Source organism: Aspergillus alliaceus (genome assembly GCF_009176365.1).
Source record: "Aspergillus alliaceus strain CBS 536.65 unplaced genomic scaffold BDW43scaffold_61, whole genome shotgun sequence".
Lineage (NCBI taxonomy): Eukaryota > Fungi > Ascomycota > Eurotiomycetes > Eurotiales > Aspergillaceae > Aspergillus > Aspergillus alliaceus.
This window is the reverse complement of record NW_022474744.1, coordinates 97,093-124,398: the sequence shown is the minus strand read 5'-3', so window position 1 is coordinate 124,398 and position 27,306 is coordinate 97,093. Positions and strand designations below refer to the sequence as shown.

General features: G+C 48.5%; 7 protein-coding genes across 7 annotated transcripts; 3 read left to right on the top strand and 4 right to left on the bottom strand.

Moving 5' to 3' along the window:
- Window positions 1-91: 91 nt before the first annotated feature.
- On the top strand, window positions 92-988 carry BDW43DRAFT_290297 (uncharacterized protein). Its single transcript, XM_032043491.1, has 4 exons — window positions 92-355; window positions 422-453; window positions 570-651; window positions 716-988. The coding sequence occupies exons 1-4, from the start codon at window positions 260-262 to the stop codon at window positions 740-742; spliced, it is 237 nt and encodes a 78-aa protein (XP_031895564.1). The 5' UTR covers window positions 92-259; the 3' UTR covers window positions 743-988.
- A 114-nt stretch (window positions 989-1,102) lies between these two features.
- On the top strand, window positions 1,103-2,913 carry BDW43DRAFT_210829 (uncharacterized protein). Its single transcript, XM_032039253.1, has 4 exons — window positions 1,103-1,534; window positions 1,604-1,631; window positions 1,694-2,207; window positions 2,274-2,913. The coding sequence occupies exons 1-4, from the start codon at window positions 1,374-1,376 to the stop codon at window positions 2,906-2,908; spliced, it is 1,338 nt and encodes a 445-aa protein (XP_031895563.1). The 5' UTR covers window positions 1,103-1,373; the 3' UTR covers window positions 2,909-2,913.
- Window positions 2,914-3,177: 264 nt separating this feature from the next.
- BDW43DRAFT_322836 (putative tetracycline transporter) lies at window positions 3,178-5,230 on the top strand (the record flags this gene model as incomplete). The annotated part of the gene is made up of 2 exons (XM_032049635.1): window positions 3,178-3,887; window positions 3,950-5,230. Exons 1-2 carry the CDS (start codon window positions 3,819-3,821, stop codon window positions 5,228-5,230), a joined length of 1,350 nt encoding a protein of 449 aa, XP_031895562.1. The 5' UTR covers window positions 3,178-3,818.
- Window positions 5,231-5,756: 526 nt separating this feature from the next.
- BDW43DRAFT_315642 (uncharacterized protein) lies at window positions 5,757-6,863 on the bottom strand (the record flags this gene model as incomplete). Its single annotated transcript, XM_032048121.1, has 2 exons — window positions 5,757-6,493; window positions 6,560-6,863. The coding sequence occupies 2 exons, from the start codon at window positions 6,861-6,863 to the stop codon at window positions 5,757-5,759; spliced, it is 1,041 nt and encodes a 346-aa protein (XP_031895561.1).
- A 262-nt stretch (window positions 6,864-7,125) lies between these two features.
- BDW43DRAFT_290273 (WD40 repeat domain-containing protein) lies at window positions 7,126-10,249 on the bottom strand. Its single transcript, XM_032043490.1, has 8 exons — window positions 10,094-10,249; window positions 9,866-10,023; window positions 9,659-9,810; window positions 8,664-9,604; window positions 8,473-8,607; window positions 8,287-8,418; window positions 7,939-8,237; window positions 7,126-7,883 (listed from the first exon to the last, which is right to left on the bottom strand). The coding sequence occupies exons 1-8, from the start codon at window positions 10,131-10,133 to the stop codon at window positions 7,224-7,226; spliced, it is 2,517 nt and encodes an 838-aa protein (XP_031895560.1). The 5' UTR covers window positions 10,134-10,249; the 3' UTR covers window positions 7,126-7,223.
- A 519-nt stretch (window positions 10,250-10,768) lies between these two features.
- Window positions 10,769-16,056, bottom strand: yme2 (putative RNA12 protein; the record flags this gene model as incomplete). The annotated part of the gene is made up of 6 exons (XM_032045457.1): window positions 10,769-12,227; window positions 12,286-12,517; window positions 12,941-13,483; window positions 13,535-15,277; window positions 15,339-15,431; window positions 15,864-16,056. 6 exons carry the CDS (start codon window positions 16,054-16,056, stop codon window positions 10,769-10,771), a joined length of 4,263 nt encoding a protein of 1,420 aa, XP_031895559.1.
- A 992-nt stretch (window positions 16,057-17,048) lies between these two features.
- On the bottom strand, window positions 17,049-24,694 carry BDW43DRAFT_290263 (glutamate synthase (NADH)). Its single transcript, XM_032043489.1, has 4 exons — window positions 23,900-24,694; window positions 23,778-23,818; window positions 20,365-23,710; window positions 17,049-20,303 (listed from the first exon to the last, which is right to left on the bottom strand). Exons 1-4 carry the CDS (start codon window positions 24,073-24,075, stop codon window positions 17,492-17,494), a joined length of 6,375 nt encoding a protein of 2,124 aa, XP_031895558.1. The 5' UTR covers window positions 24,076-24,694; the 3' UTR covers window positions 17,049-17,491.
- Between the last annotated feature and the right edge of the window lie 2,612 nt (window positions 24,695-27,306).

Below are 27,306 nucleotides of genomic sequence, written 5' to 3'. Positions count from 1 at the left end.
TATATTGTACATACTGTCCCTGCTATATAGGTCGTTGCAGAAGAGTGCCTAGACTTTTCAAGGGTTGCTGTATCGTAATTACTAAACCGCGCCTTATTACCACCACCCACACTGTTAGTAAAATGTTACATAAACATGCCAAGCCGAAGCTTATCAAAATGATGAATTGTTATGGTGATCCACTAACTTTGCCAGAGCATCATCTCCTTTGCCGCCTGTTTCATATATACTTGGCCTCTCTTCGACATTACCAGTAACGATGGCCGCCACGCAAAAGCTTTATCCACGCGGAACGGTGAAGCGCATTATCAAAGCTCAGTCAAATCGGAACGTGAGCAAGAATGCCGATATACTCGTAAGTACCCTGCATACTCCGCCCTACGGTTGGTTATAGGAACTTGTTGTTTATACTCCGTCATAGATCTTCCTAGACTATATGCTCTTCATGCAAGAGTGAGTAACTGCCATCATCAACGAGTCCTCTTGTCACATACGAGCCCGAAGTTTAGGGATGTGCAAAGGACTGCTGAATGTGACGAAGGGTTGGTATACTGAGAGCCCATTATTAGGTTGATGCGTGAAGCATCAATTCGCTCGCGGAAAGCAGGTGAAAAGAGCGTTAGCCCAAATTCTATCCGAAAGGTGACTGAGGTATGATTCTGGTCCATTAATGTATTTACTATGACCATAGCTTCACATTCTCACTGTTATACAGAGAACACTACGCAAGTTCAAGGGTTGATCGGACGGTGTCATTTCATACCGCATACATGTTCCTGAAATCCTTACGAAAATCTATACGAAGTAGGCGGTAGATTCTACAGGACACCATGACTGGACTACAATTTTTTTTTTATTTTGTTTTGGCGTTGAATATGGGTAAAGTGTTTTGGCGCGTGGATCACTCTTGCACCGTCAGGACTGGAATGTTACTTAGTCTATGATACCCCATTGTATTTGTTTTAAGAATACCACAAAAGGTCCTCCCTAACAGAATTGGCTCTAGAGTGGAATAACCTTTAAAAAGGCACACATGTGCCTTCAAGGCTGCAGCCATTGACTCCGTAGCTCCACGCCTACTGGCTAGACGTTTTTCTGGGTGCTTTGTTGAAGCTGCACGCGACAGGGAGCGGCCTGAGGTTCGGAAGAGTTCCACCCGCATCTTTCGCACCGCCAGCTTTTTCGTCTTCAAACACCTCAGCTCTCCAGCTCTCTTCCCACCTTCCGTCATTCGTCACTTGCCACTTCTTTATCAAAGATTTTCAGGGTATCTCTTTTATTTCCTCCCTACATCTTATCTCTATACTGTTGAATTTCTTCCTGTTGCCTTCACTCCTCTAAGGCGATAACCACAGACGTCATCTTCCAGCATCATGGCTGCCGCTCCCGTCAACAGCAACCTCCAGGCACAGCCTGAGTCTCCGTCGGAGAGGCCTAAGCATACCTCTAGTCCTTCAAATAAGTCCAAACTAGATGGGGTGACTGTCAACGGTGTGGACAGCATTGAAAGCTCGTACTTCAAGGAACTGCAAAGGTTCGTCTACTCGAAGCGAAGTTTTGCGCATTCGTATTAGGGATATCGGGCTAATAGTACCCCTTCCAGGAACCTGCGCAACACTGTGAAGAAGTTGGTCAGTGACCATAATCCAAGTCTCCCTCGTGTGTCCCTTACCGCTCACGTTGCCTTGTACAGAATGCGACTGCCAAAGTCGATGCAATCATTGCCGAGAATCCCGGAAAATCCCTAGATGATCTAGTTGCTGAGAAAAAGATCAATGCCGACCAAAAGGCGCAGGCACTGAAAAAGCCCGCCCTGCAAGGCAGCATTGCTCAGATTGAGGAGCAGATCACCCATTACAAGGAATTTGCTGCTCAGTACGAGCAACGCCTAGCCACCCAGAAGACCGAGTTAGAAAGGGCTCATAAAGAAGAGGTGGACGCTATCAAGGAGAAAGCTGTCTCTGAGGCCAATGAATCCAGTCAAACTGACTTGAGACAACGTCTGCTTAGCTTAAGTAAATTTCTCTGCGCTGCAGCTACTATGAGACGCTCTGGCGACGAAACCTCCAGCTTGACCCGTGCCTTTGAGGGTGTTCTCTATCAGGTTTATGGAGGGTCACATGAGGCTGTCAACTCAATGTTGAAGCTAATTGATGGTGTGGATGAAAAGGTTGTCAGTGTTGAAGGCGAGACCCTAGATATCACCTGTAAGGCAACAGTCTCAAAAGCTGCATTAGCCCGGCTGCGGATTGCTAACAGTTCTGGGCGATTAGATGGCAAAGTGAAGCAAACTTCTGAAGAACATGCCCCCACAGCTGAAGAAGTGACTACGGGTGCTGCTCCCGCGTCGGATCCTACTTTGTCTAATGCGGGTTACACTGAACTCCAGGAATCCTCTTATGGCACCGAAGCCCCCGCTACGAACGAGCCCACTAGTAATGCTGCATCTCAACCCGAGCAGGTCGCTCCACCAGCTCAGACGCTCGTCGGTGATGCTGCTAACCCTACCGCCGAGGCCAACTGGAATCCTAATGCCGGCGATTCTTTTGCCCCCTCGGCGAATACCGATGGCTGGGTTGAAGTGCCACGTGATCCGACCGAGACTGATACTGGCTTCGAAGGTACTCCTGCGGCTGCCGACACGGGCGATAACGTGGCTGCGGAAGCTTCGGGCAACGGTGCTGAAAATGTCACTGTGCTTAAACCTCAAGGTGGCGACGGTTTCGAAGCGGTCGTGCATCATCAGAGACAGAATAGTTTCCGAGGCCGAGGCCGAGGTGGCCGTGGTCGTGATGGCTTCCGAGGCCGTGGACGTGGCGAATTCAGAGGTCGTGGCAGAGGTCGTGGCGGCCGGGGGCGTGGTGGACCTAATGGTACCCCAGCCACGCCCCCTGCTGGATCTCAATAAATGATCCGACTTAAACGCCATTTAATCTACCGCCTGGGTGGGCATAGGCTACTCTGTGGGAGTCTATTACCGTTTCCAACGCTTTCTGCTTTGCAATGCACCAGGCTCCTTTGACACCGCTTCTTGGGTTCTCTTCACGTCTCTCCTTGTTCACTGCGGCCACTGTGGACCTCAGCATTCTCTATCTGTCTTGCTATTCCTACATAATAGGTTATGGGTAATGGTGGTGTTACGGTTCACGAAAGCGACGAATCTTCTGAAATGCTTACAACAAGAGCTCGGAAGGCTATGGTAGAGTATGTTGGCCATCGTCTTTCCAAGCTTTCCTTGCTCTACGTTACCTTTCTTTTGGGATGATAAGCTCCAAAAGTTAGTTTCTGGTTGTACATGTCTTGCATCTTTTGAGCGTGCATGGTATATTGCTCTTTAATTTCTTGTCTTTTCTCCTCTTCCTTCTCGTGAGCGCTGCGGCTCCCATGGGCCGCGCTTTCACTGACCAACGCTCTTCTTCTGTATTTTATTTCCTAATTTTGTTGGCGCATGGAGACGATGGCTGGACCGTTGAATGTGAAAGTAATTGGGACCGAGACTGGCCGTTGACAGCCTGAGAGGATAGGTTCAATGTAGTACGCGTGCAGTTAGTCAATGGAACCAGCGGCAGGTTTATACAAATCTTGAATGTTTGTTTGTTTGTCTGAGGTCTGACAAAAGGCCGAGCCCTCCCGATTACATAAGGCGAGGGCATGCGTTTTTATTTTCCAAAGGTAGAACATGTCTCTTCCTGCTCCTCCTTCATGTTAAGACTATTAATTCCTTTCTTTTGTTTGTTCTTTTCGTCATTCACTTTCTAATTTTCTGTTTTCTTTCTCCCTACCCTCCTCCCTCTGCCTGCACATCCATATCAATCATCATGGCGCTAGCCGCTGATCAGCAGAAGAGGATCCTCAAGGTCTTGATGACATCTTTACTTCTGGATTTGGTACACCTGCTGCTCAATTTCGTACCTGCTAAGCACCCGCTGTTCTAACCGTTCCCTCTCAGATATCCTTTACCTTCATTTTACCGCTATTCCCTTCTTTATTAACTTTCTACCGCAACCAAGATCCCTCCCCCACATCTCTCTTGAATCGCTTATTCCACTACCTAAACGCTTACAAGAACGCTTTCGCCAAACCAATCGACTCCCGCTATGATATCGTTCTTCTAGGAGGTGTAATGGGCTCTCTCTTTTCTCTCCTACAGGCCCTTGCCGCCCCATTCATCGGGCATCTCTCCGACAAACATGGCCGCAGAACGGCGCTTCTATGCTCAATGGCAGGCAATACCATCAGCGTCGCGCTCTGGGTTGCTGCCACAGATTTCCGTACCTTCCTTGCTAGTCGCATTGTTGGAGGGCTCAGTGAAGGCAACGTCCAAATGGCTAATGCCATTGCGACTGATATTAGCGATGTCAGTCAGAGAGGCTCAACCATGGCATTGGTGGGCGCTTGTTTTAGTGTTGCATTTACCTGCGGCCCAGCGTTAGGGGCAGCTCTCTCCAACGTCACAATCGTAGTTGCAAACCCTTTTGCAACGGCTGCGGGGGTATCATTCCTCTTGATCCTTGTTGAGACAGTTTATCTATACCTTTGTCTCCCAGAGACACACCCTCGTCTCACTAAGCTCAGCCAGGCTATGTCACAGTCTAACGCTACCAAGTCTACGAATGAAAAAAGGGCAAATTCGATCCCACGCAAGCATACCAACAGTCCAGTTATGCTTAATTTGATTCATTTCCTCTTCCTCCTGCCTTTCTCGGGTTTGGAATTCTCACTTCCCTTTCTGACTGCAACATTCTATGCCGGACACAAAGCAAGTCCATCTGCCCTAAACGGCCGTCTCTTGTCCATGATGGGACTGATTGCATCCTTGCTCCAGGGAACTGTCGTCCGACGCCTGCCCCCTCTCGTTACTGTCCGCGCTGGTGTGTTAGCTTGCGCCATCTCGTTTTTTCTACTTGCTCGAGTCTCCTCTCTGCCCGGACTGTACGCCGCAGGTGGACTCCTGGCAGTTACTAGCGCCACTGTGGTAACCGGGCTGAACAGCCTGGGAAGCTTCGAGGCGCAGGAAGGGGAGCGAGGCGCTGTACTTGGCCGACTGAGAAGTTGGGGGCAGGTGGGCCGCGCAGCTGGCCCTCTGCTTTTCTGCTCCCTTTTTTGGTGGGCTGGGCGTGAGATCGCCTATACCACCGGGGGATTTGTGATGCTTGGTGTCTGCGTGGGAGTGTTTACGACCTTGAAGTCACCTCCTATTGCATCTACGGCTCAGAAGAAAAAATTGTGATGGCAAGGTCTGAAGTAATGAGGGATCCTGTTAGTGTATCTGCGCATACACATCGATGAAGGGATCGTTTGGCTAGAGGTTTGTACAACATATTGAGTAGACTTATATAGCATGAGTGGGTGGACTCCACTGCTGGCTCAGTGACTGGAACTGTCCACTCTAATGTATTCCACCTATATAGAACGGACCATAATGGGTTCAGATTGACAAATAAACACACACAGGCAAAATCTTTCGGCTTTTGCTGGGTATAATAATTTACATGGACACGGTAAGATACATTGTAAAGTGGAGATAGTCTGTTAGAAACCACGCCATCGTCGAGACTTCAAGGCTAGATAGAATGAGTGATTACCAAGGAGATCAACACATTGGATTGAATTGCCGTAACCACTGAGAGAGATACTCGGTAAACCTGTAAATCCTTGAAGTGGATGCGCCGCACCGTCAGCGGGACGGCACTCGGTATCACACGGTTTAAAGTACTGATCCATTATTCGCCGAAAAGGTAGCAGGAGAGCCACAACTATGATCGCCGGCGTGAGCTATATTTGTCCCTTGGATGGCAGTGATATCCCTGGCAGCCTTGCATCGCCAGATCAGGCCCTGGGGCAGGCCCCAAGGATCCTCTCGCTTTCCCGATCAACCAGTCGGTCAATGTTACGAACTTAGCTGTTCGTTCCCAGCCAGTCGCGTTATCAGCATGTTCAATCGTATGCGACGTAATGCGGCCCTCTTCATCAAATGAGAAGATGAAAAGTCCGGTGAATTGTTCCTCCTTGGATAGCGGAAAGATCGGAGCGTCACCACCTAGCAGCACACTCAACCCTTTGTTAACTCCGTTCTTCGATGACGAAACATGGCTATTTCTCTGCGACGCAGCGTGATCTTTATCTGTCGTGGGTCTGGTGGCAGCTAACGTCTCGGAATGGCGATCCTCGCGCCGGGGTTCCGTCTTCCACCGTACCACTAGCCGTTCATCACCGTAGTCATTGTTATTATCTTGTTCCTGGTCTAACACTGTTCCTGCGCGGACAATGCGCTCGCTAAGTATCTGTAGTTTGACATTTCCTACCAAGGGTAAGCTGCTCCATGCCACCGGTACGGTCCACAGGGCGGCACGATAAAGGGTCCTTCCTCTCACGGTGGGGAGATGCGGGTGTGTCGATGGAAAGAGATGAAGGGTGACGTTGGGGGATAGAATTTTTGGAGGTAGCGGATTGATTAGGAGGGTTGGTAGTAGAGGAGAAAGAGTTCGGAGAGCTGTTGGAAAATAACGGGTCAGATATGGACGAGTACAGTAGATCGAAGCAGGAGAGCAAAACTTACTTCTTCCTAGTTTCAAAACCCGCCCATCTGGCAATTTATGGTCATTATTGAGTTTCCCGTTCAGCTCATCTGACGCCGACGGTCGAAACCCCGTTTGCGAAAAAAGCGTTGGTGACACAGGTGCCGGCCAGGATTCATTCAGGATACCATGACGTGGGTGAGCCAAGGGGTGTACGGGCGAGGAGACGAAGTATTGGCGTGATCTAACAGGAGATATTGATCCTCTCGACAAGGAAATGGGGTGTAGAGAGTTCCGGATGGTGATGATGTATGGAGGTGCTGATGTAGAGATTGATTTCGGCATCACGAAGAGGCTCAGTCTACGCATTGAAAGCAATTTTATGGAAAAGCGTAAGCGAAAAGACAAAAGGAAATGGAGAGAGGGAAATAAAGTGGTCTAGGCTGCACCGACAGCAAAAGGCCTTTGGTATTAAGCCATGTGTTAAGCATGGCGTGGAAGAAGTGGGTAGAGTGAAGTTCCAAAGTAACGTGAACTAAAAGAATATCTTTTCCCTCCGCGCATGACGTCGCCGCTGCGAAGGGTTGACCAGTTGGTCAGTCCAACTTTTGTGACGACATTCTACAAAATCAAATTCATAAGAATCGCGTATCAAATCGGTAGGTTATTATATTGATATCAATTCAGCGTATACACAGCCCCCATTCAAGCTAATTCATCATCGTCATCTTCCCCCATATACCGTCTCTCCGCCAATTCCCGGATTTTATCTACCAACACGCCTCGACCGTATCGCTCTGCAACCTTGACGGCGGCTTCAACCATCTTGCCGTTGCAGTCCTTCATCATATGAACCAATTCCAAGGCCTTCATACCACGCTCTTCTCCCTCCCGGCATTCAACAGCCAGCATCTGCAAGAGAATCTTATCCAACTCAAGCTCTTTGCGAGCCAACTCGGCACGCTGAGTCGGAGTAGCATTAGTAGATCCTAGGAGGTCCTGGAAGAGCGAAAGCATGATCTTGCCGCGGACAAAGGCTTCTTCAAATTTCGCAGCATCATTCTGCGCAGTTCCATCCTCATCTTCCCCCGGTGTTTTGCCTGGTGTGTCAGATATCGGGATCCGAAAGTCAAATTCACTAAGCAATGGACGAGGAAAATATGGGTATTTATCTCCTCCTTTCAAAATGATACAATGGAACTTGTCCTGAGCAACAGCGACAGGCCAATACGTTTCCTCTTTGCGACCGCTAGCGAGCCGCTCCAGTTGTTTAGTATCGAGAAGTGGAACCCAGCGAGCTTGGCCAGGGGTACGCCAGTGTTGCAGAAGGAGGAGGACACCTTCGGAATCATAAATACAAGGGTCCTGCATCGAAGTCAGTATTCATCAAGTTTGGGGTTGCGCCTTTAGATCTACTCACCCCCGTATCTGAGAAAAAAACGCTCTGCAGTTCCGCGCCTTCAGGGAGGGCTACGATGTCCTCATTTTGGCAGATTTCATCCCTCTTGACATTCTCGACCGAATACCGCAACGTTGATGTGCGGCCATCGCTCCCTACTGGCCCGTTCCCAATAGTCATGACATAGTCCCTCCAAGCGGCGCATGTCACCGCCGGGCTCTTCTGCCTATATACCTTGAACGGAGTTCCGAATAATGTATACACGCGGACATAGTCTTTTGTCGTCACAGCAACGATGTACGAATCACTTAGCGCCAGCGCTGTCACTGAGTCAGCAACGGGATGGAATGAGATCAACTATGTTTCTACCTCTGATGGACTCCCCCCTAGGCAGCTGAGTCCGCCAGTCTGCTCGCGTAGTCCATGTTTCATGGGGGCGATAGAATATTGTGGCAGGACTGCCATCAGAAGGGCTGTTAGAGAACAGAGTCCCGTGTTCGTCTAGGTCTAGTGAGCAAAGCATCACCAATAAGCATAGGTTCTTTTTTGACTTACTCAGACACGCGCGATCATAGAGGTACGGGTCCGTAAAGTGAAGGTCCCGATGGAGTTCTCGGTCATAAAACTCCACCGTCACCGTATTATGGGTCTCTTGGTCAACGCTCCAAACACAGCCCGTCAGATTCAAGCCTAGCCAGTCGTCAGTATATTACCGAATATTAGAAAAAGATATTCGAAATACATACATAGATAGCGTCTGTTACCTCGCCAGGGTGTACTTCCAGGCTGAAGAGGAGGATGTGTTTTAGGTTTCACATAAGATGTCAAGTGCCGCTTCTCAGCATGACCATCAATCTCATCCAGATGTTGATTCGTTCGCTTGCCAAACGCATTAATGCCTTCGGCGTATCCGGCACCATCATCGTCATCGACAAAATCCTCCATCCCCTGGTCGGAGCCGAGGATGTCATCAAGAGAGCCAGGAGTACCTGCTCTCCGCTCGAACGACTCCTCCGGTCTATTCGTCAACGGTCGCCTCACATTATCAGATAGCTCCGCTAGAGGTCCAGGGAAAATAGGTGCAGCCTGAAGCGGTTTTTGGAGCAGTTGCTGGTGTTCGCTCGGCACAATCCCGTCGTATATGAATAACTCTCCATCTGACGTCGTGAACGATAGTGAGTTCGTAGTAGGGTGCCAAGCGAGATTAATCACATTTGAGAAGTCGTATCGCTGTAGGATTTTCTGTGTCTTAGTTTCCCATAGCAGAACCTGACTATCAGCACCAGCAGTTGCCAGAAGTGCGCCATTCGGAGACCAGCTGATTGCTGTAACATCGCCATTATGACCGCCAGAAAAGACCTTCTCCTTCTTCCACTCGCTTGCGGAGAAAATTGCAATATTCCTGGTGGCATCTGCAGCCGCAAATGCCGTTCCATCCGGATGCCATACCACCCTCGATGTCGCTTCATTCTCCGGCTCGAGCCTCCGAATAACCCCATCAAGCTTTTGTACAAGCTCCGGTTCATCGGAGAGTATTGAATATATGTACAGTATACCGTCAGTGCACGAGACCGCGATGTACCGCCCGTTCGGATCGAAGGTAACATGTTTCGTTCCCTTGGCCTGTTCCCGGAGATACTTGACTTTAGTCATATCCTCAATGTTGACGATTTTCACCGTGAGCTCACTGCATAAATCAGCCATCTAGGTCTCCAGAAGCAAGTGCGCATAGACTACTAACTCGCTTGCCACTGCAGCCCATTCGCCATCCTTCGAAACCGCTATATCTCGTACGGGCAAGGCGCATCGAACAAGCAGAGTCTCCATTCGACCCGATTCGATTTCGTACTGCCAAACTGTACCATCCTCCGCTCCCATGATGAAATACTTGTCCTGAGAATCGAGTTAGTGCCTTAACATTCCCACGATAAGAGTCCACGCAACTTACGGTAGCACCGATGCCCAGGTGTCCATCAACACCTTCGTCAATGGTATTCGGTTCGCCATCTTGCCCAACGGTGTAAATTCGAATCGCAGAGTTAGAACCACCAGTGATAACGCGATGGCCGTTCGGGGTATACGCCAAAACTGTGGTTCCGGGGGTATCTATATTTGCTCGTAAATCAGTTACTCTGCATATGCTCGACGTCAACCAGACATAAGGGAGAAGGCTTACGGGCTGGTCTGCCCCTCGGACGAATGGCTTCCGAGGCCATCGTCAAGTTGAGAACTGGAGACAGGACAGGTATGAGGATTAAGTTACCGGAGATCGCATATAGTACACCCAAGTAGGATCAATTCAAAACATCGGCCCAATCGAGCGTGAGCTGGCGGAGACTTGTCTGGCGCGCAGTGACGCGTCCGCGCGCGCGATCAAGATTACTGGCCTAATCGGGTAATACCAAGGGCTTAGGGCACGAAACTAGGGCCCCATACAGCCCATACATTAACGGGTCGCAGATTTATTCCAACAGGGAAAGGAAGAGTCAAAATAATTGAAAACCTTTAAGAATTGTTAATGTCAACCGCTTCACGTTTATAGCTTAGTAGTATAGTTCCTATAGAAGTGCTAGACTATAATGACAAACGCTTCATACAAAGCCTGAGTCTCATTCAGATTTGTCTTGCCGACCTCGGAGGTTGAGTGGTGGTGCCAATCGAAGATGCGTAGAGAGCCGCCATCGGATGCACGATCATCAAAGTTGGATAGGAATGTAAGAGGCATGCTTCTTCCTTCCCTTAGGATGCCCACGACGTAGATAAATATTGAGCCAAAACTGACCCAGGGAAATATGTATCCCCCACCACTCCGCTATTGCTTGACGTCTCACAATGCAATTCTCTAGTACTATCAAACACGCGCTACTATCCGTACTCTGATGTCTTTCTCAGGCAAGTAAGCGCCACTAGATTGCCTATGCCTTGGAATTGCAATCTGACTGCTTTCCATCGGTTCAATATCCCACATGCAGATCATTGCAGCAGCGAAGGCCAGGAGCTGTCTCTCAGCGAACGCTCGCCCTTTGCATCCAGACATGCCGCCACCAAAAGGGTTAATTGTGTGCATATTTGCATTCTTCTTCCCCGTTACCGGGTCGGTTATGATGAACCTTAGGGGATCAAACTGGTCAGGATTCGAAAAATATCGAGAGTCATTCTGAAGTACCCCATGATGGAGTATAACACTCTCGCCTTTTCTAACTTGGTATGTACGGGGCGCTGCAATATCACTGAGTGTGGCGTCCTCTTCGATTGTCAGGTCGGAGGTGAGTTCGCGAACTGACATGTCGGCCGAATCCAAACGGAGCGTTTCATAGAAGCTGGCCTTCAGTAAGGCACAAGATTTGAGTAACCCTTCAAGGTCGATAGAGATTCTGGGCGGTTCTTGGAAAGGAAAGCCGGTCTCCTCTCTACTTGGCCTATGAGCCTGCACGTAAGGAGAGATTTCTTTTCGGATCTCTTCTAAGAGGGTGGGATCGGCATAGAGGCGAACAAGGTGCCAAAAGGCGATATTAGAGGAGTTTACATTCATAGCCCATAACAAAGACAAATGTCCGACTGCACTGGATCTTGGTGTGAGCCCTAAGCTCTTAGATGTCCGGATGCGTCGTTTCAACGGTTCTGATACATCATCAAGGTCACGGAAGTTGACACCAGGATCTACACCGTCATCCCATTGGAGAAATGCTTGATGGTAAGCAGCAAGAGAGTTTAATAGCCGATCACGGGCAGCATACGCCGCAGACACACCCGGAATTGGTACCCAACGGGGTATACCAATCATTAAAAGAGGGAGCCGGGTGTCCAGTATCCAGACATCATCAAGTAAATTAGGAAAGACTTCCAAAACCGCTTGACCCATGAGGGTAGTGGTTGTAATATTACCGATGAACCCTCTGACAAGAGCAAACAGATTTACCTCGCAAGCAGGCTTGTTGCGGTTGTCGTCGACAACATCAACATCGCTTCCACGCTCCCATAGCGTTTGGTCGACCACACTTCGGCAGAAGGTCACAAAATTTGGAATTTCGCGCTTCAGAAGCTGGACTGTGGTTGTGGAGATATCCGTTATGAATGGTTCCCGCATGAGCAGATTGGGAAGCTTATGGTGGAATGTATGATGGTCAACAGCACCCAGGTTTCGAAGTGAGCCCAGGTCATCGCCGAAGGCCTTTAGCGCACGGTTGATAAGAGTGACTGATGATGTGACCCTTGATAGCATGACAGACTCAATCATGGATGGCGACACGATGGTATTGTACGTTGTGCCGCCCATATAGATGCCGAACATGGAAGCATTCATATAATCTCTATGGTACTAGTGAGATTCTACATTGCTAACTTCGGGGGGTAAATGTGGACACTGACCTGGCTTTTTCAGTGAAGCTTACATGATTCCACATAAAAGAAGCACTATGACCCAACCAAGGGAGCCAATATGGCACCGTCCTTACTGACTGCGGCTTTTCTGTCTTACTAGCGACTCGACTCCGAAATCCGCTGGTTATACGCGTGGCAATACAGCAAAATACCAGGACGGCTGTCAACAATGGCCAGACCAGTCCCGATGAGCTATTCCAAACAGATTGTATCAGGCCATCTGGGGCGATTTCATACTTTCCCATTTCCTCCTAGTGGAAGGAACAAAAGGTCCAGAAAAAGCAAGACGGATAGAAAAGAAAAGAGGGCGATGGTATAAGCAATCAGCAGGCCACTTGGGGCCAAGGAATAAAAAGGAAACAAATATTTCCAAAGTGACCCTGCTGCGAAGCAAATAGATATTTTAAAAACTGTTATTGGGCCACATGCAAATGAGTGGACAATAATGAGTGTGACAAGAGGAAGGGCTGTTTCAAAAGATAGACTCCAGCAGAGGTTTGTTGGTATGATATCTGTGAATCTATGATACAGTAACATTACGGCTTATTCAGCTCCCCAACAAGCAACGTCTTCATTGATGCAGCAAAGAAAGCAAAGTAATACTATCGACAATAAGTTCCGCAGAAATCGCCTTAATGCCCACTTTGAAGTATCTTTTGAAGCATCGCACTCTCCGCCTCGTACTTACTGATCTTGTTCTGCGAGTTATATACCTTTTGCAAAAGCCACTGAACCCTAGCGGTCAGCTCTCGAGGCTGTTTAGGGAGTGACCCAAGCAAACGCAACTCCTCTTCATATTTCCCGATACTTTTATTCTCTTTACTAATTAGATGTGACAAGATCTCAAGGTCCAGTCGACTGCTAAGAGTCCTATTCTGGGTCATCTTTCTGAAAACAGCTCGATAAACCGGCTTGCCAGGCTTAACCGTCTCAGGGCAGCCGTTGACAGAACCAATGGAAATGAGTTCTGCCTGTTCAAGGGCTTGAAGAGCAGCTTCGCCATTTTCCTTGAAGAGGTCTGAGAGGAGGACTTGGTCGTATGGTAGACTGCCGTCTTTAGCGTTTGCCAGCATCCTAATGAGGTGCCAGACCTGCTCATGGCTCCACTGTGCCCCGACATCGGTACTCAAGATAAACATCTTGAGAATTTCAGATGTGGACTGCTCTATAATACGATTGACAGCCCCTTTCACATACGTTAGCTATACGTAGTACCAATGAGGAGCGGCTAACGTACCTCTAGGGGTTTCTCCCGCTTCAATACGATGTGCCATGAATTCGAGATCAGTAACCCGGCCTCCCAATATTTCAATGCAAATGTCCAGGTCTTCTAGATCTTCATCGTTTTTAGGTGACTTATCTCCCGTTCTTGCATCATCAGCCAAATGGTTAAGTACAAATCTCCTGCCGACTTCGGGAGAGCAATCGCCCAAGGAAATTGTTCGCAAAACTGAGTTTGATAGAACTTTGCTGAGAGGTTTGGCAAATGAAACATCAGTCGTTAGGAATATGACATGTGCGATATTGCCGTTTGTCAACCCAGCGGCCCATTCGGTGATCTTTTCATGCACAACATTGTCCTCGGTATTGTTATGCAGAAAGTTATCAATGACCACCACCGGCCGGAGTTCGGGGTGAGCCTCTAAATACTCTTCATCTGTGAGATGTGCATCCTTGTCGCTCTTTTTCCTATTGTCTAAAGTGACTTTCTTCAAAGCAGTGGCAGTGTTCTGCCAGATGTTGCTTAGCTGTGCATCCAACGTTTCAGAGAACCCTGCTTTGGTACCAATCATGCCCTGGGCAGCTAGATCGATGAAACTGCTTATGCTGTTCATCCACGAGAAAACTGGCCGATAGCCTACCTGGCTAGCTGCTCGCGCAATCTTTGCCGTATCTCCTCTGGCATCTTGTATCTGCTTGCAGTCGATGACCACCTTGTATTTGTAGTTTTTGAGGGCTTGATCTAGCACAAGCTCTCGTTTTCCAGAGCCACGGGGGCCATGGATGACGATAAAAGTCTCCACGTCTTCCATCAACCAAGATTGCAGCTGAGAAATATCTTCTTGGCGATCCTCCCAAATGGCCGTGAGTCCACGGGGATCAGATGCCTGATACCCCAAACCCATGATGTTGGCTCTACTGACCTGCTTACGGATCCACCGCAGCACACTGTTTTCCTCGATCTGGAGTGTTGCTTTTATCTTCATTTTGATAAAGAAGGTACGAATCGGGTCGAAGATAGCCACGGTGATAGCCGCGATGAGCGCAGCGAGGGTGGGGATCACTATTCTTGGATGGCTCAAAATCCAATCCTTAATCATGGATAGCTTGATTTTCCGTTCGTAATTAATCTTCAATCTCGTGTAAGGTTTCCCGCCTCCTTCTTGCTCTGGGACATTGAATCCGTGCATACAGTTTTTGGCTGTAACTGCGTACTTCGAGCGAGCGAATTCTACGTAGGCGTACCTTGGCGTAATCTTCGATTCCGACGATTGCTTCTCAATATCCTTTAATTTCCCATAGCTGCGGAAGAGTGAGTACAAAGTCTCCGTAGTGAGGTCCGTTGCTGAATTGTCTGTACTGCCTGGCAGGAACTCAACCCTAAGTCGCGGGCTTGGTATGCGGTACAAATCCTCTACCCATGGTCTCCCAAGGACACGAGCAAGCTTGACCTGCTGAAAAGGGTTGAACCAAGGCCGAATAGGGTGTTCTTTTAAATTATGTTTGATAGCCGTCTCTATATCAGTGTCTTTTACCCCTTCCTTGCGAGTGTATTTTACAAACGCACCGCCTTCCCTGAATCGCGGAATGACTTCTCTAATGTCGACGTCCAATTCTTTCGGAAAGACACGACGGATTATGCGTAAAGGTTCGGATGCTGCGAGATGTGGTCTATCGATTCGTTTCAAGGCCTCTTCGTACGATCGACTTGCGCGGAGTGGCCCTTCTAATATCCAATGCAGTTTTGGGGGGAAGATGTCTGATAAACTTGGACATTAGCCTGTCATTTATCAGAATATCTTCATGCACAGTATCCATACTATTTACAAAGAATAACCCTTCATTCTCTCTCAATTCAATGTGCCCTGTCTCGAGGTACGATGCACTGCTGACGCAAGCGGCAGATGGTTTTACTACAAGCAGTGTTTGCGATTTCCTCCAACGTAAGGGTGTCTGGTAGAGAAGGGGTATCCCTCCTAGAAGCGATCTTCTCATCGTAACCACAACTGTCACCGCGATCAAGGCAGTTGAGCCATTGTTGTGAGGAAGTTGAGGTTTAATGAACGACCAAGTTTGCGGTTCTTGAATATGACGTCACGTCAGTGCACGCATCACAAATACACCTTGTTTCTGGTATTGTCATTTTCTGTAATGGAGGTAATCGTGAAATTTACAGCGTTGATCCAATTCATTCATCCAACCAATCCCACTACTACAACTTCACGGCATCGCGCCTACGTCTCATATTACTACTACAGCAAACAATTTGCACAAAATGGGTTGGTGGTGGAGCTCATCTTCTCCTTCAAAGAATGAACTGCAAACTATCCCGTCGTCCAACACACAACCAGCACCAGAGAACCCCGAGACACCTCCGTCGCAACCGCGGACACTGACTCGCGAAGAACAAGCAGATGCGGAGTTCAAGCAACTGCTAGCGAGCTTGGAGGGAGACATTAACAGAGGGTCTCGGCCATTACAAGAGCCACCCTCCACTTCAGAATCACCAGAATCCACACCATCAACCCCGTCATCCATTGCGCCCGAATCTCTCTACCCCGATTCAATGTCCTGTCGTTCTGCATTCGACTACGCATTCTTCTGTCAGTCATTTGGTGGTCAGTTTGTCAATGTATACCGGTATGGAGAGCTCCGGTCGTGCAGTGAACACTGGGATAATTTCTGGCTTTGCATGAAAACCAGAACGTGGTCGGATGGGGCTCGCAAGAAGGCAATCAGAGACCACTATCGGAAGAAGGCGATCAAATACAAGACAGGACCCAGTAGTGAGGATGTTTGGAACCTCCGGACAGAGCCAATTCGGAATGCTTTTCAAGGGGATTTTGCTGCGCTAGAGAAGGAATTGCAGGCTGAGGAGGAAGCACAGAAGGCCGCTGCCGCCGCTTAGAGGTGCCAATGTTTGTTGCGTTTACCTGCAGCCTTTCATTGTATTGATGTATGTGTAATTGAATTCCGGATACCTGTTCCTGCTAGTCAAGGGACTCTGTACAGTACTCTTTGTTTTCATGTTATGTTGAGCAGCAGACATAGACCCGGACGATGGAAGATTCCCTTCGAGGACTTGAAAATTCATTCTAAATCATACTGTGTTTTGCCAATGAAAGTGAAGTTAATGGGTAGCATCTTTATCGGTAAGACGCCCATTCGTTAGAGCCAATATAAAGGCAAAACAAGTCAGAGGAAAAAGTGACATAATTGAGCCACAGATCCACACATGGTCCCTCAATCGACTGTTGCCTAATGGACTCACGAATATACCACGCCCTACGTTCATTCTTATTCCCTAGTGCTCATCGCATTAAGTCACGTCAACAACAGCAGACTGATCCACCCGCGCAGATCAAGCTAGCAACCATTCACGAAAGTATAGACCACGGAAGCAAGTCCGCTGGGGTGCGCTGGTGCAACTCCTTGACCGTCCCAGAAAGGAGTACTATCTAAACTATTCTTGACCTTATTTGTTCTCTTATGATCGACATAGTGCTACGCATAATCTATCAAGAAGGGACTTTTCGCCTGTAAACATATCAATTTCCAGTAACATTATCATAGAAATTCCACTATCTTGTGGAGAAGTAGATATATACAATCAATCATGGAAAAGTTGTTGAATTGCAAACGCTCCGACACCTTTTTTGCACACCAGTTTATGATAAAGGATTCTGCAACAAAAACGCAAACACCACCGCAGGTGGGGGGCATTAAGGGAAACCAGAAGCCCAGTAAGAAAAGAAAACGAAAAGAAAAAAACAAAAAAGCCAGTGTATCAACGCAACGGTGGTCGTAGCTGTTGATAAGAGTCGCCGTGGCACATATTCCTGCCCAACATATATTCTGCGTGTTTAATAGATATCTTCAATAGCCACTTGATAAACCATAGTAATGTTAGTCATAAAACATAGCCCTGTGACCGGAACCAGTCCGGTTCCAGAGTCTGGAGATCCCAGATAAATCATGCAGAAACAGCTTGTTCCATAGACTGTCGAACCGCATCAATAGCAGGCCTACGGACAATGCCACCAGTGACAGGAAGCTGAGAGCTGATTTCCATAAGATAAGCGTCAACTTCGCGAGCACACTGACGACCCTCATTAATACCCCAGACAATGAGAGACTGTCCACGACGACAATCACCAGCAGCAAAAACTCCAGGGACGTTAGAGGAATATTGGCCCGGAGGCGTCTTGACATTCTTGCGAGCATCGCGCTCAATTTCATCACCTAGAAGACGGTCTTCAGGTCCCAGGAATCCCATGGACAGCAAGACAAGATCTGCAGGGAAGAACTGCTCACTGCCCTCAACCGTCTTCATATCCCAGCCACCAGAGGCGCTCTTGGTCCACTCAACACGAACAGTGTTAATACCTTTAACATGGCCAGTTCCGTCGTCAACAAAATCCGTAGACATAACACAGTACTCGCGGGGATCCTTGCCCATGTGAGTCTTGACTTCAGAGTGACCATAATCAACACGGTAAATGCGCGGCCATTGGGGCCATGGATTGTCGCGGGCACGTTCTGGAGGTGGTTGAGGAAGTAATTCGAAGTTAGTGACGGACTTGGCCCCGTGGCGAACAGAGGTGCCAATGCAATCATTTCCAGTGTCACCACCGCCAATGACAACAACATGCTTGTCCTTGGCAGAGATGTATGCGCCATCAGCAAGGTTAGAGTCAAGGAGTGACTTGGTGTTACGGTGCAAAAATTGCATTGCAAAATGGACACCTTCCAGCTCGCGGCCAGGAACTTTGAGATCACGAGCCACAGTGGCACCGGTGGCAATGATAACAGCATCATGCATCTCGCGCAAGGAGTTCAAAGAAACCTCATTATCAGGGCCAACAGAGGTGTTAGGCACAAACTTGACCCCCTCGGCAGCCATCAGATCGACGCGGCGTTGCACGACCCTTTTGTCAAGCTTCATATTGGGAATACCATACATAAGTAGACCACCAATACGGTCGGCACGCTCGTATACGGTAACGTTATGACCAGCACGGTTGAGCTGATCTGCAGCTGCGAGACCGGCCGGGCCAGAGCCAATGATAGCAACGGTCTTACTAGTACGAGACTTAGGAATACGAGGTACCATCCAGCCCATCTCGAACCCGCGGTCAATGATGGCACATTCGATAGATTTGATGCCAACAGGGTCTTCGTTGATTCCCAGGACACAAGCACCTTCACAAGGGGCGGGGCAGACACGACCAGTGAATTCCGGGAAGTTGTTGGTCATAAGCAAGCGATTAAGGGCATCTTGCCACTGATTCTGGAAAACGAGCTCGTTCCACTTAGGGATGATGTTAGAAATTGGACAGCCAGTGTCAGACTGGCAGAAAGGAACACCGCAGTCCATACAACGAGCAGACTGGTACTTAAGCTCATCCTCCGTGAGACGGCTATTGAGTTCGGCCCAATCACGAGTACGAGTACCGGGGTTCCGGTACTTCTCACTACGTCTGTTATACTTCATGAAGCCCCTTGTCTTATCAAGGACGAGTGCCGACCGCTTCTTCTCTGTCTTTGAATCGCTCACGCTATCCTCAATGTCAAGCATTTCGGCCCTCTTCGCATCTCCTGATTTGGGCTTCTCAGCATTGGAGGGTGTGCCAGAAAGCTGAGGTACAGTGAGCGCGGCTCCCCTAGCAGCCTCAGCTTTAGCAGCTTCCTCCTCCATAACCCGTTTGTAATCGGTTGGCAGAACCTTGACAAAGTGGGGAAGAGCACGGGTAAAGTCTAACAGAATGCGGGCAGCCAGTTCCGAGCCAGTGTAGTGGTGATGGTCTTCAATGAGCCCACGGACAAACGCAATCTCAGCAGGATCCTCCAAGCCGGATACCTCCACCATCTCCATGTTGACCTTTGAGTGGAAGTCCTGGTCCATATCTAGGACGTAAGCGATACCACCGGACATACCGGCAGCAAAGTTACGGCCAATTGATCCAAGAATGAGAACACGACCCCCAGTCATATACTCACAACCGTGTTCCCCAACACCCTCAACGACTGCAGTAGCACCAGAGTTCCGAACAGCGAAACGCTCAGCGGCCACACCACGGAAGAAGCAGGTACCCCTGGTAGCACCGTAGAGACAAGTGTTACCAACGATGATATTCTCCTCTGCCTTAAAAGCAGCACCGCGAGGAGGGTAAATGATGAGGCGACCTCCCGATAGACCCTTGCCAACATAGTCATTGGCGTCACCCTCAAGCTCAAGAGTGATACCGGGAGCAAGGTAAGCACCGAATGACTGACCAGCAGAGCCCTTGATATTGGCGTGGATCGTATCCTGTGGAAGACCCTCGCCACCAAAGCGGCGGCTAACCTGGTAAGAGAGCGTAGCGCCCAGAGCACGATCTGTGTTGACTATATCACACTCGATCCTGCATGGAAGGCCCTTCTCAAGTGCAAGCTCAGACTCTGCAATCAGCTTGTTGTCGAGGCGAGTGTGCAGGCGATGATCCTGCTTGCGGACATTGTATGTAGCAACGCCAGGGCGCAACGAGTGAGCAGGAGTAAGAATGAGCGAAAGATCAATCTTCTCCTGCTTAGCGTTTCGGATGTCATCTCTAGTTTTCAACAGTTCAGCCCGTCCAACCATTTCATTGACGGTACGAATACCCAATTTGGCCATGATAGCACGCATTTCATTAGCGACGTAGTAAAAAAAGTTGATAACATGCTCCGGAGTGCCTGAAAACTTTTTCCTCAGGTCAGGGTCCTGAGTAGCAATACCGACAGGGCAAGTATTCAGATGGCATTTTCTAAATAAAATTGTCAGCGAGGGAGAACTAACCGTCATTACCTTGACTTGACTATACGAACCTCATCATAATGCAACCCATGGCGATCAAAGGTGTTGTAGCAAAGCCGAATTCTTCAGCTCCAAGGAGACAGGCGATAGCAAGATCGCGGCCTGTGCGGAGTTGACCATCAGTCTGCACAACGACGCGACCACGTAGGTCATTCAGAACAAGAGTTTGATGAGTCTCTGCGAGACCCAGTTCCCACGGAAGACCAGCATATTTGATGCCAGTCCAGCGAGAAGCACCAGTACCACCATCATGACCAGAAATCAAAATGTGGTCAGCCTTGGCCTTCGCAACTCCGGAGGCAACAATACCAACACCAACTTCTGATACGAGCTTAACAGAAACACGCGCGCGAGGATTGGAACATTTAAGATCGTAGATGAGCTGCTTGAGGTCCTCAATTGAATAGATGTCATGGTGAGGGGGTGGCGAGATCAGGCCGACACCAGGAGTGGAATAGCGGGTGTGAGCTATAGGGCCAACGACCTTGTGGCCTGGAAGCTCGCCACCTTCGCCGGGTTTAGCGCCCTGGGCCATTTTGATTTGTAGTTCATCAGCATCGGCCAGGTAGTGAGACGTCACACCGAAACGGCCCGATGCGATCTGTTTGATGGCAGACCGCATCGTGTCCCCGCTCTCCATTCGTTTGCTTCGCTCGGGATCTTCACCACCTTCTCCAGTATTAGACTTGCCACCCAGCCGGTTCATGGCAATAGCTAGGGTAGAGTGGGATTCCATGGAGATAGAGCCATAGGACATGGCACCTGTTACGAATCGACGGACGATCTCAGTCCAAGGCTCAACCTGATCAATGGGGATAGGAGTCCGCTGCTCGAAGTCAAAATCAAGCATACCACGGAGGGTACAGTTTTTGATTTGCTCGTGCTCAGCTTTGGCGTAGGCTTCATAAGATTTGTCGTTCTTTGTGCGCACTGCATCTTGCATATTGGCAATGCTAACTGGATCGTTCACATGCTCTTCACCCCCATCACGCCAGTGATATTCGCCAGACTCGGGGAGCCCAGGGATTTCAACAACGGAACGTGATGGGTAGCCACGCTCATGGAAAGCAAACGCATCCTGAGCGATCAGCTCAAACGTCAAGCCACGGATGCGGCTCGCGGTTCCCGTAAAGCACCGGTCGATGACACTATCGTCAATACCAAGCGCCTCGAAAATCTGTGCGCCCTTGTACGACTGCAACGTAGAGATACCCATCTTGCTCATGACTTTTAGGATACCACCATTACACGAGGCCTTGTAATTTTCGATGACCTTTTCGTCAGGTAGTTGCTTGCGGATCAGCTTCTCGCGGTTCATCTTAAGGATACACTCCATAGCCAGGTATGGGTTGATGGCATCAGCACCATACCCAACCAGAACACACATATGGTGAACCTCTCGAGCCTCGGCAGTCTCCACGACTAGGGCTGCAAGAGACCTCCACTTGTTGCGAACAAGGTGATGGTGTACAAGACCAGTGGCTAAGAGAGCAGACACAGGGACCCTGTCTCCCGAAGTAGAACGATCAGAAAGGACAAGGACCTTGTCTCCGTCTTGAATTGCCTCAGTAGCAGCGTCACAAATAGCATCAAGTGCCTCAAGGTATCCTGGAACGCCTTTCTTCTTCTCAAAGGTAATGTCAATAATTCTCACAGTCCAGTCTTTGTGCGCTCTGTTGATATTCTTTAAGGCATTGAACTCAGGGATGCTCAAGATTGGGGAGGGAAGGAGGAGGCGATGGCATTGCGAGGCATCCATCTCCAGAAGGTTGCCCTGAGGCCCAACGTAACACTCGAGAGACATAACCACAGCCTCTCGAATAGGATCTATAGGCGGATTTGTGACTTGTGCGAAAAGTTGGCGGAAATATTCATATAGAAGACGGGGCTGTTGGGCAATGCAAGCCAACGGGGCATCATTACCCATCGAGCCCAATGCTTCCTTTGAGTCAGCGGCCATGGGACCAAGAAGCAAGCTGACCTGTTCAAATGAGTATCCAAAAGCTTTGAGGCGGGGATCATTCTGAATGGTAGTGTTATCAATTGCGTAGCTAAGGTCAACATTGTGTTGAAGCAACTTCTCATTAATAGCGGGAAGCTTCAAAAGCTCCTTTTCCAGCCATGCGGCAAAGTCTTGGCGATGAGAAACGGTATATTTGAGCTCCGAGTCATCAATGATTCGGCCGGCCACTGTGTCAACCAGGAGCATCTTTCCAGGTTGAAGGCGACCTTTCTGGACCACACGCTCAGGGTCAATGTCGACGGCACCAACTTCGGACGCACAAATGATACGGTCGTCATCCATGACATAGAAACGGCAGGGGCGCAAACCATTACGGTCAAGGTTCGCACCACAGTACCGTCCATCGGAGAACGTGAAGAGAGCAGGGCCGTCCCAAGGCTCCATCTGACAGGCAGCCCACTCATAAAAAGCAGCCTTTGCTGGATCTATGGCTGGATTATCCTGCCAAGCTTCAGGAATCATGAGCATGACTGCCTCTGGCAAGGAGAGAACACCGTTAACCATCAACAGCTCCAAAACATTATCAAATGCAGCAGAGTCGGAGCCACCATCCTCGACGATAGGATACAGCGAATCAAGCTCCTCGCCAAATATGTCTGACTTGAGCACACCTTCCCTAGCCCGCATCCAGTTCTTGTTACCTCGCAGAGTATTGATTTCACCGTTGTGTGCAGCCCACCGTAAAGGTTGGGCACGGTCCCAGGATGGGAATGTGTTGGTAGAGAAACGAGAATGGACAAGAGCAAAGTGACCTTCATAGTCCACATTGACCAGATCGTGGTAGTACTGATAGACTTGAACAGGGGCAAGTTGACCCTTGTAGACAATATTCCTGTTGCTGAGGGAGCACAGGTAGAACCAATTGGCGAGGCCGAGAACATGAGTAGCACGTTTCCTAAGAACATATAACTGACGCTCAAAAGTCCTCTCATCGAATAATTCTGCATCGGTAAGGTCAGGCTTGTTGCTGTCACCGTAAGCCGACTTCAGCACCACGAAAGGCTGCATGATAATAGGCTCTCGGGATAAAGCAGCAGGGCCCAGGATAGTAGAGTCATGAGGAACCTCACGCCACCCTAGTACTCGTAGCCCTAGGCCTGTTGCAAGTTCCTCAAATGTAGCCGTAGAGTCCTTGAGAGTCTCTTGATCGGGTTTGAAGAAGAGATTGCCGACAGCGTACTGGCCGAGAGGGGGTAGATCAACTCCGACCTCGCGAGCAAAGTTCTTGATGAAAAATTTATGGGGAATGCTTGTCATTACACCAGCACCATCACCATCCCGAGCATCTGAGCCGACAGCTCCTCGATGCGTCATGTTGCAGAGGAGATTGCGAGCTGAACAGAGTAAAATTCCATATCAGTAGGCAGTATGTTGTGTAAGATTCTTCAGTTGGGCCCTTACCATCGCTGACGATCTTATGACTAGGCTGGCCCTTGATATGGCTACAAAAGCGCCGAGGGTCAGTGTTAGTGACGGTCACCCAGGGTATTTCCGCGTCTTGAGCCAGTCCCTTGAGTACTTACGCAGTGAAGCCTACACCACAAGCATCCTTCTCATATTCGGGATCATAAAGACCTTGCCTCTCGGGCAATGTGTTAGCCCAACCATATCCCTGCTTTGGTTGGTACTCCGAATACTCGATGGGCTTCTGCTTGTCAATTATATTTTGGCCATAGATTTCCTCCAAGTTCAAACCCATTCTTCCGCCGGCGACCGACAGAGAACGGAATGACAAAACTAGGAAGTTTATAGAAAGACCTGTAAAGAAAATCGCCGCGGACCAATTCGGGGCGGGGTGGTACTTCGCTGCGGTAGTATAGGTTAAATGGGGAGGATCTAGAAATATGTCGTCACAATATGTTCGGGTCAACAACGGAAGATAAGAGCTTTTCTGTGACCCAACGTTTAGCTTGAAGATGGACGAAAGTAAAGGCAAAAACAGGGAAGGAGGAAAGAATAGAAGAAGAAAACGGAAGGAAGGAGGGGGGGAGCGGGGGGGATACTACTAAGTAGGCAAGGACAGAAGATGGGAGACCAGAGCGGGAGAACGGGAGGCAGAGGTCCGGGGAATTCACCTCGACCGTCCGATACGGTCAAAGTACAGTATGTATTTTATCGGGAATGGACGGACGTTACAAAGAAGACAGGGTTCCAAGTGGAAGGCAAGTGTAGGGGTGAACTAACAGGATAGGGGAAATACCCAGTTGTGGGGATTATAGTCGTGGCAAATCGTAGCTGTTTCTTCCACCGGAGGAACGTAGCTTTAGTGTGAATAAGTAAGGTAGTATGGTAGAAAAAGCGACGGGCGCAAGTAAAAGTTAGTTAATCTTTGGGGTACTGATGATGGCAAGTGAAACAATTTCTGCTCCTCTTGGCTAAAAATTAAATAATAATAACAAGTAACTATAAAAAATTTGGAGAGGAATGGGGAATGGTTAGGGAAAGGACAAGGCAGGCATTTCTATCTAGTTCTATTGTTTCTACTGGCATTACACTGTTGGATACTTCTTTTTGTTCAATTCTGCTTCGGGCGAGACCAATTTTTATGTAGCATTCACGGGAAAAGAGCACTTTCGGCGCCTTCCATCCTTGGTTGAAAAGGCCGCCACGACGTGGGAGGCATGTCTATATATGCCAGGTATGTTGAGTGAAGTACCTAGGGTGTTGCGAATGTCTGCGCAGGAAATATCGATTTTTTAGCTCTTCTAATATACAACATGCTATGTCCGACAACTTCATTTTTTTTATTTTCTTCCCGCCATTTCCCTACATTAAGTACTAGAGAGAAAGTGTCTGCATCCTCAGAGTCCCAGGTATTATGGCAAAGGTAAAGTAGACTTAGTACTACTTAGGTATGCAATGCAATCCATGAACCGAGGACGCTAGGGGAGAGATAAGACACTCGTGGCCAATCAGGACCCTGGTATTTCAACCTTTTAACCAAGAAGATTAGGTTTCCACTACGTCAAGATCCAACTTGGTGGAGCTTTGGCCCAATTTAAAAATTATAGGAATGTGCTGCGTTGGCGCTAGTGGGAAATGATTTACGCTGCCTAGTTAGTAGTTACACTGGCCAGGTAATTTTCCCATTCGATCCACTCGGTGCAGGAACGACGAACGCTTCGAGGAATTTTTCCATCAATATAATAATGTTCCTTCCTGAGTCTATGAACGGAACTGCCCCTTGAGCCGAATTTTCCATATGCAACCCCAAATTGTCTATAACTTGGTGTTTTGTGAGAATACCTTGTAAATAAATACGTGGAACTTTTTTTTATGTAGATGAGTTGTAAGTAGGGTAAAGACTAATGAGGATCTTGAAAATCAGTTGGATAATGGATCAATACCTAAGTAGTAATAGTGTAGGATCACCATGCTGATTCTGGGTGCCGTGATTGGAGAACAGTGAATGAACACTACCTCCCAATTGTATTTTTCGGCTTAAATGAAGAATCCAAGCAGTTGCACACCACTCGGCTAATAATCTTAATAAAGTCAAAGACTTGGCTTCGTACTTCAATAGAATTTCTTGATAATACCAGGACATAAGTCTTGTTCATTTTTGAGGTGTGCTGATGGTCCTCAAAGGAAGTGGTGTCGCCGTAAGAACGCTACGGCTACTTTGCTCAGCAGGGAAAGGGGCAACAGAGAGATAGGAAGGGTTTGGGGGGTCGGGAAATCCAGAAGAGCGAAAGAATGGGGCCTATACTACTTCTCCGTACCTACTTCCACATGATTTCTCTTTTTGCAGCACTTTTAAAGGTTGGCCTCATAGTGATGACCCGACTGGATGGATGATACCAAAGTGGGGCAGTGCAGGCTTGGGGTGCTTATCCTACCAGGACTTTACCCCAAACAGCTGTTGAAATGAGCTATGCTACTTGGTAGAAGTACTCCGAATCTTTTCGCGTAACCGACCTTCTTCCCAAAGAGACCTAGGAATTGCTAATGAATATATGATTTTGAGAAGGAAACAAGAAACAGGAGATATGTAAGCATACTACTACTTACTATATGGAAGACTGCTTGGCAAGGTTGTGTGATTTGCATTAGATCGCCAATCAGATGAAGCTATCAAAGCAATTAGAGATACTCTCTCAGATGGGCCATATTTAATTGCCTTGGTAGCCAGGAATATCAACCAGTAGGAACTATAACCTCTTATGGTGTGTTAATTTATGCCCTAGAGATACTATGACATTCCATTCGAAGACATCCATTTGGGCATACAACTACTGAAAACATGTACAGATCAATGAATGGCTTCTCCCTTTGACTGTGCCATACCGAAAGTACTGTACATATTTACTTGGCCCTCACGCTAAAACTTAACATACCCCACACTGCTTCACCATGCACTACTACTAGTATGTTTATGATTATGTACATTACAGTTGCCTTCACCAGTACAAGCGCATACCGCAGCACGTATTATTGGCAACCGTTGTAGGTGGTGGGTAAAATTACTGGCACGGAGCAATACCATATGCTGTCCGCCCAGATGCACTTCTAGCATCAGCCAACGCAACTTCCGACAACGGCCAAGCTGGGCGCTTTTCCTCCCCTCCTACATATCGACCCGTTTCCCAGAAGCGTCCCGCATCCTCTCCTCGCCGCTAGTTAATTGAAGACCGTTTACTGGATGCTCCACACAACGGCACATCCTCTCTTTGGCCGATTTCGGGGCTCCGCGGCTGCAATTCGCGTCTCACAGATACATTCGGATTGGCCGGTGGGAGTTTCTCCCAGGTCATTCCCTCAGGTCATCAATCTCCTTATCAGTTGCTAATCTTTCAGCGCTTACCCGGTGCAATACCTGCATTTCTGTAATCTTTAGAACAATTTTTTACCCTCCCCCATGATCTCAAGATTTCCTGGGGAAAATCCACCCCCATGGCACTCGTTGACTGGCCCCGGCCAATAAGCACGG

Bases quoted from the DNA above. Each gene is read 5' to 3' on its own strand.
- BDW43DRAFT_290263 (XM_032043489.1), bottom strand. From the start codon at position 24,075: ATGGGTTTGAACTTGGAGGAAATCTATGGCCAAAATATAATTGACAAG. The intron at 23,711-23,777 runs GTAAGGGCCCAA...TACTCTGTTCAG, and splicing joins TCATAAGATCGTCAGCGATG to CTCGCAATCTCCTCTGCAAC. The intron at 20,304-20,364 runs GTTCGTATAGTC...AATTTTATTTAG, and splicing joins ATGGGTTGCATTATGATGAG to AAAATGCCATCTGAATACTT.
- BDW43DRAFT_290297 (XM_032043491.1), top strand. From the start codon at position 260: ATGGCCGCCACGCAAAAGCTTTATCCACGCGGAACGGTGAAGCGCATT. The intron at 356-421 runs GTAAGTACCCTG...ACTCCGTCATAG, and splicing joins GCAAGAATGCCGATATACTC to ATCTTCCTAGACTATATGCT. The intron at 454-569 runs GTGAGTAACTGC...GCCCATTATTAG, and splicing joins TATATGCTCTTCATGCAAGA to GTTGATGCGTGAAGCATCAA.
- BDW43DRAFT_210829 (XM_032039253.1), top strand. From the start codon at position 1,374: ATGGCTGCCGCTCCCGTCAACAGCAACCTCCAGGCACAGCCTGAGTCT. The intron at 1,535-1,603 runs GTTCGTCTACTC...TACCCCTTCCAG, and splicing joins TACTTCAAGGAACTGCAAAG to GAACCTGCGCAACACTGTGA. The intron at 1,632-1,693 runs GTCAGTGACCAT...TGCCTTGTACAG, and splicing joins GCAACACTGTGAAGAAGTTG to AATGCGACTGCCAAAGTCGA.
- BDW43DRAFT_290273 (XM_032043490.1), bottom strand. From the start codon at position 10,133: ATGGCCTCGGAAGCCATTCGTCCGAGGGGCAGACCAGCCC. The intron at 9,605-9,658 runs GTTAGTAGTCTA...TGATTTATGCAG, and splicing joins TGGGCTGCAGTGGCAAGCGA to TGAGCTCACGGTGAAAATCG. The intron at 7,884-7,938 runs GTGAGTAGATCT...ACTTCGATGCAG, and splicing joins TTTTTTTCTCAGATACGGGG to GACCCTTGTATTTATGATTC.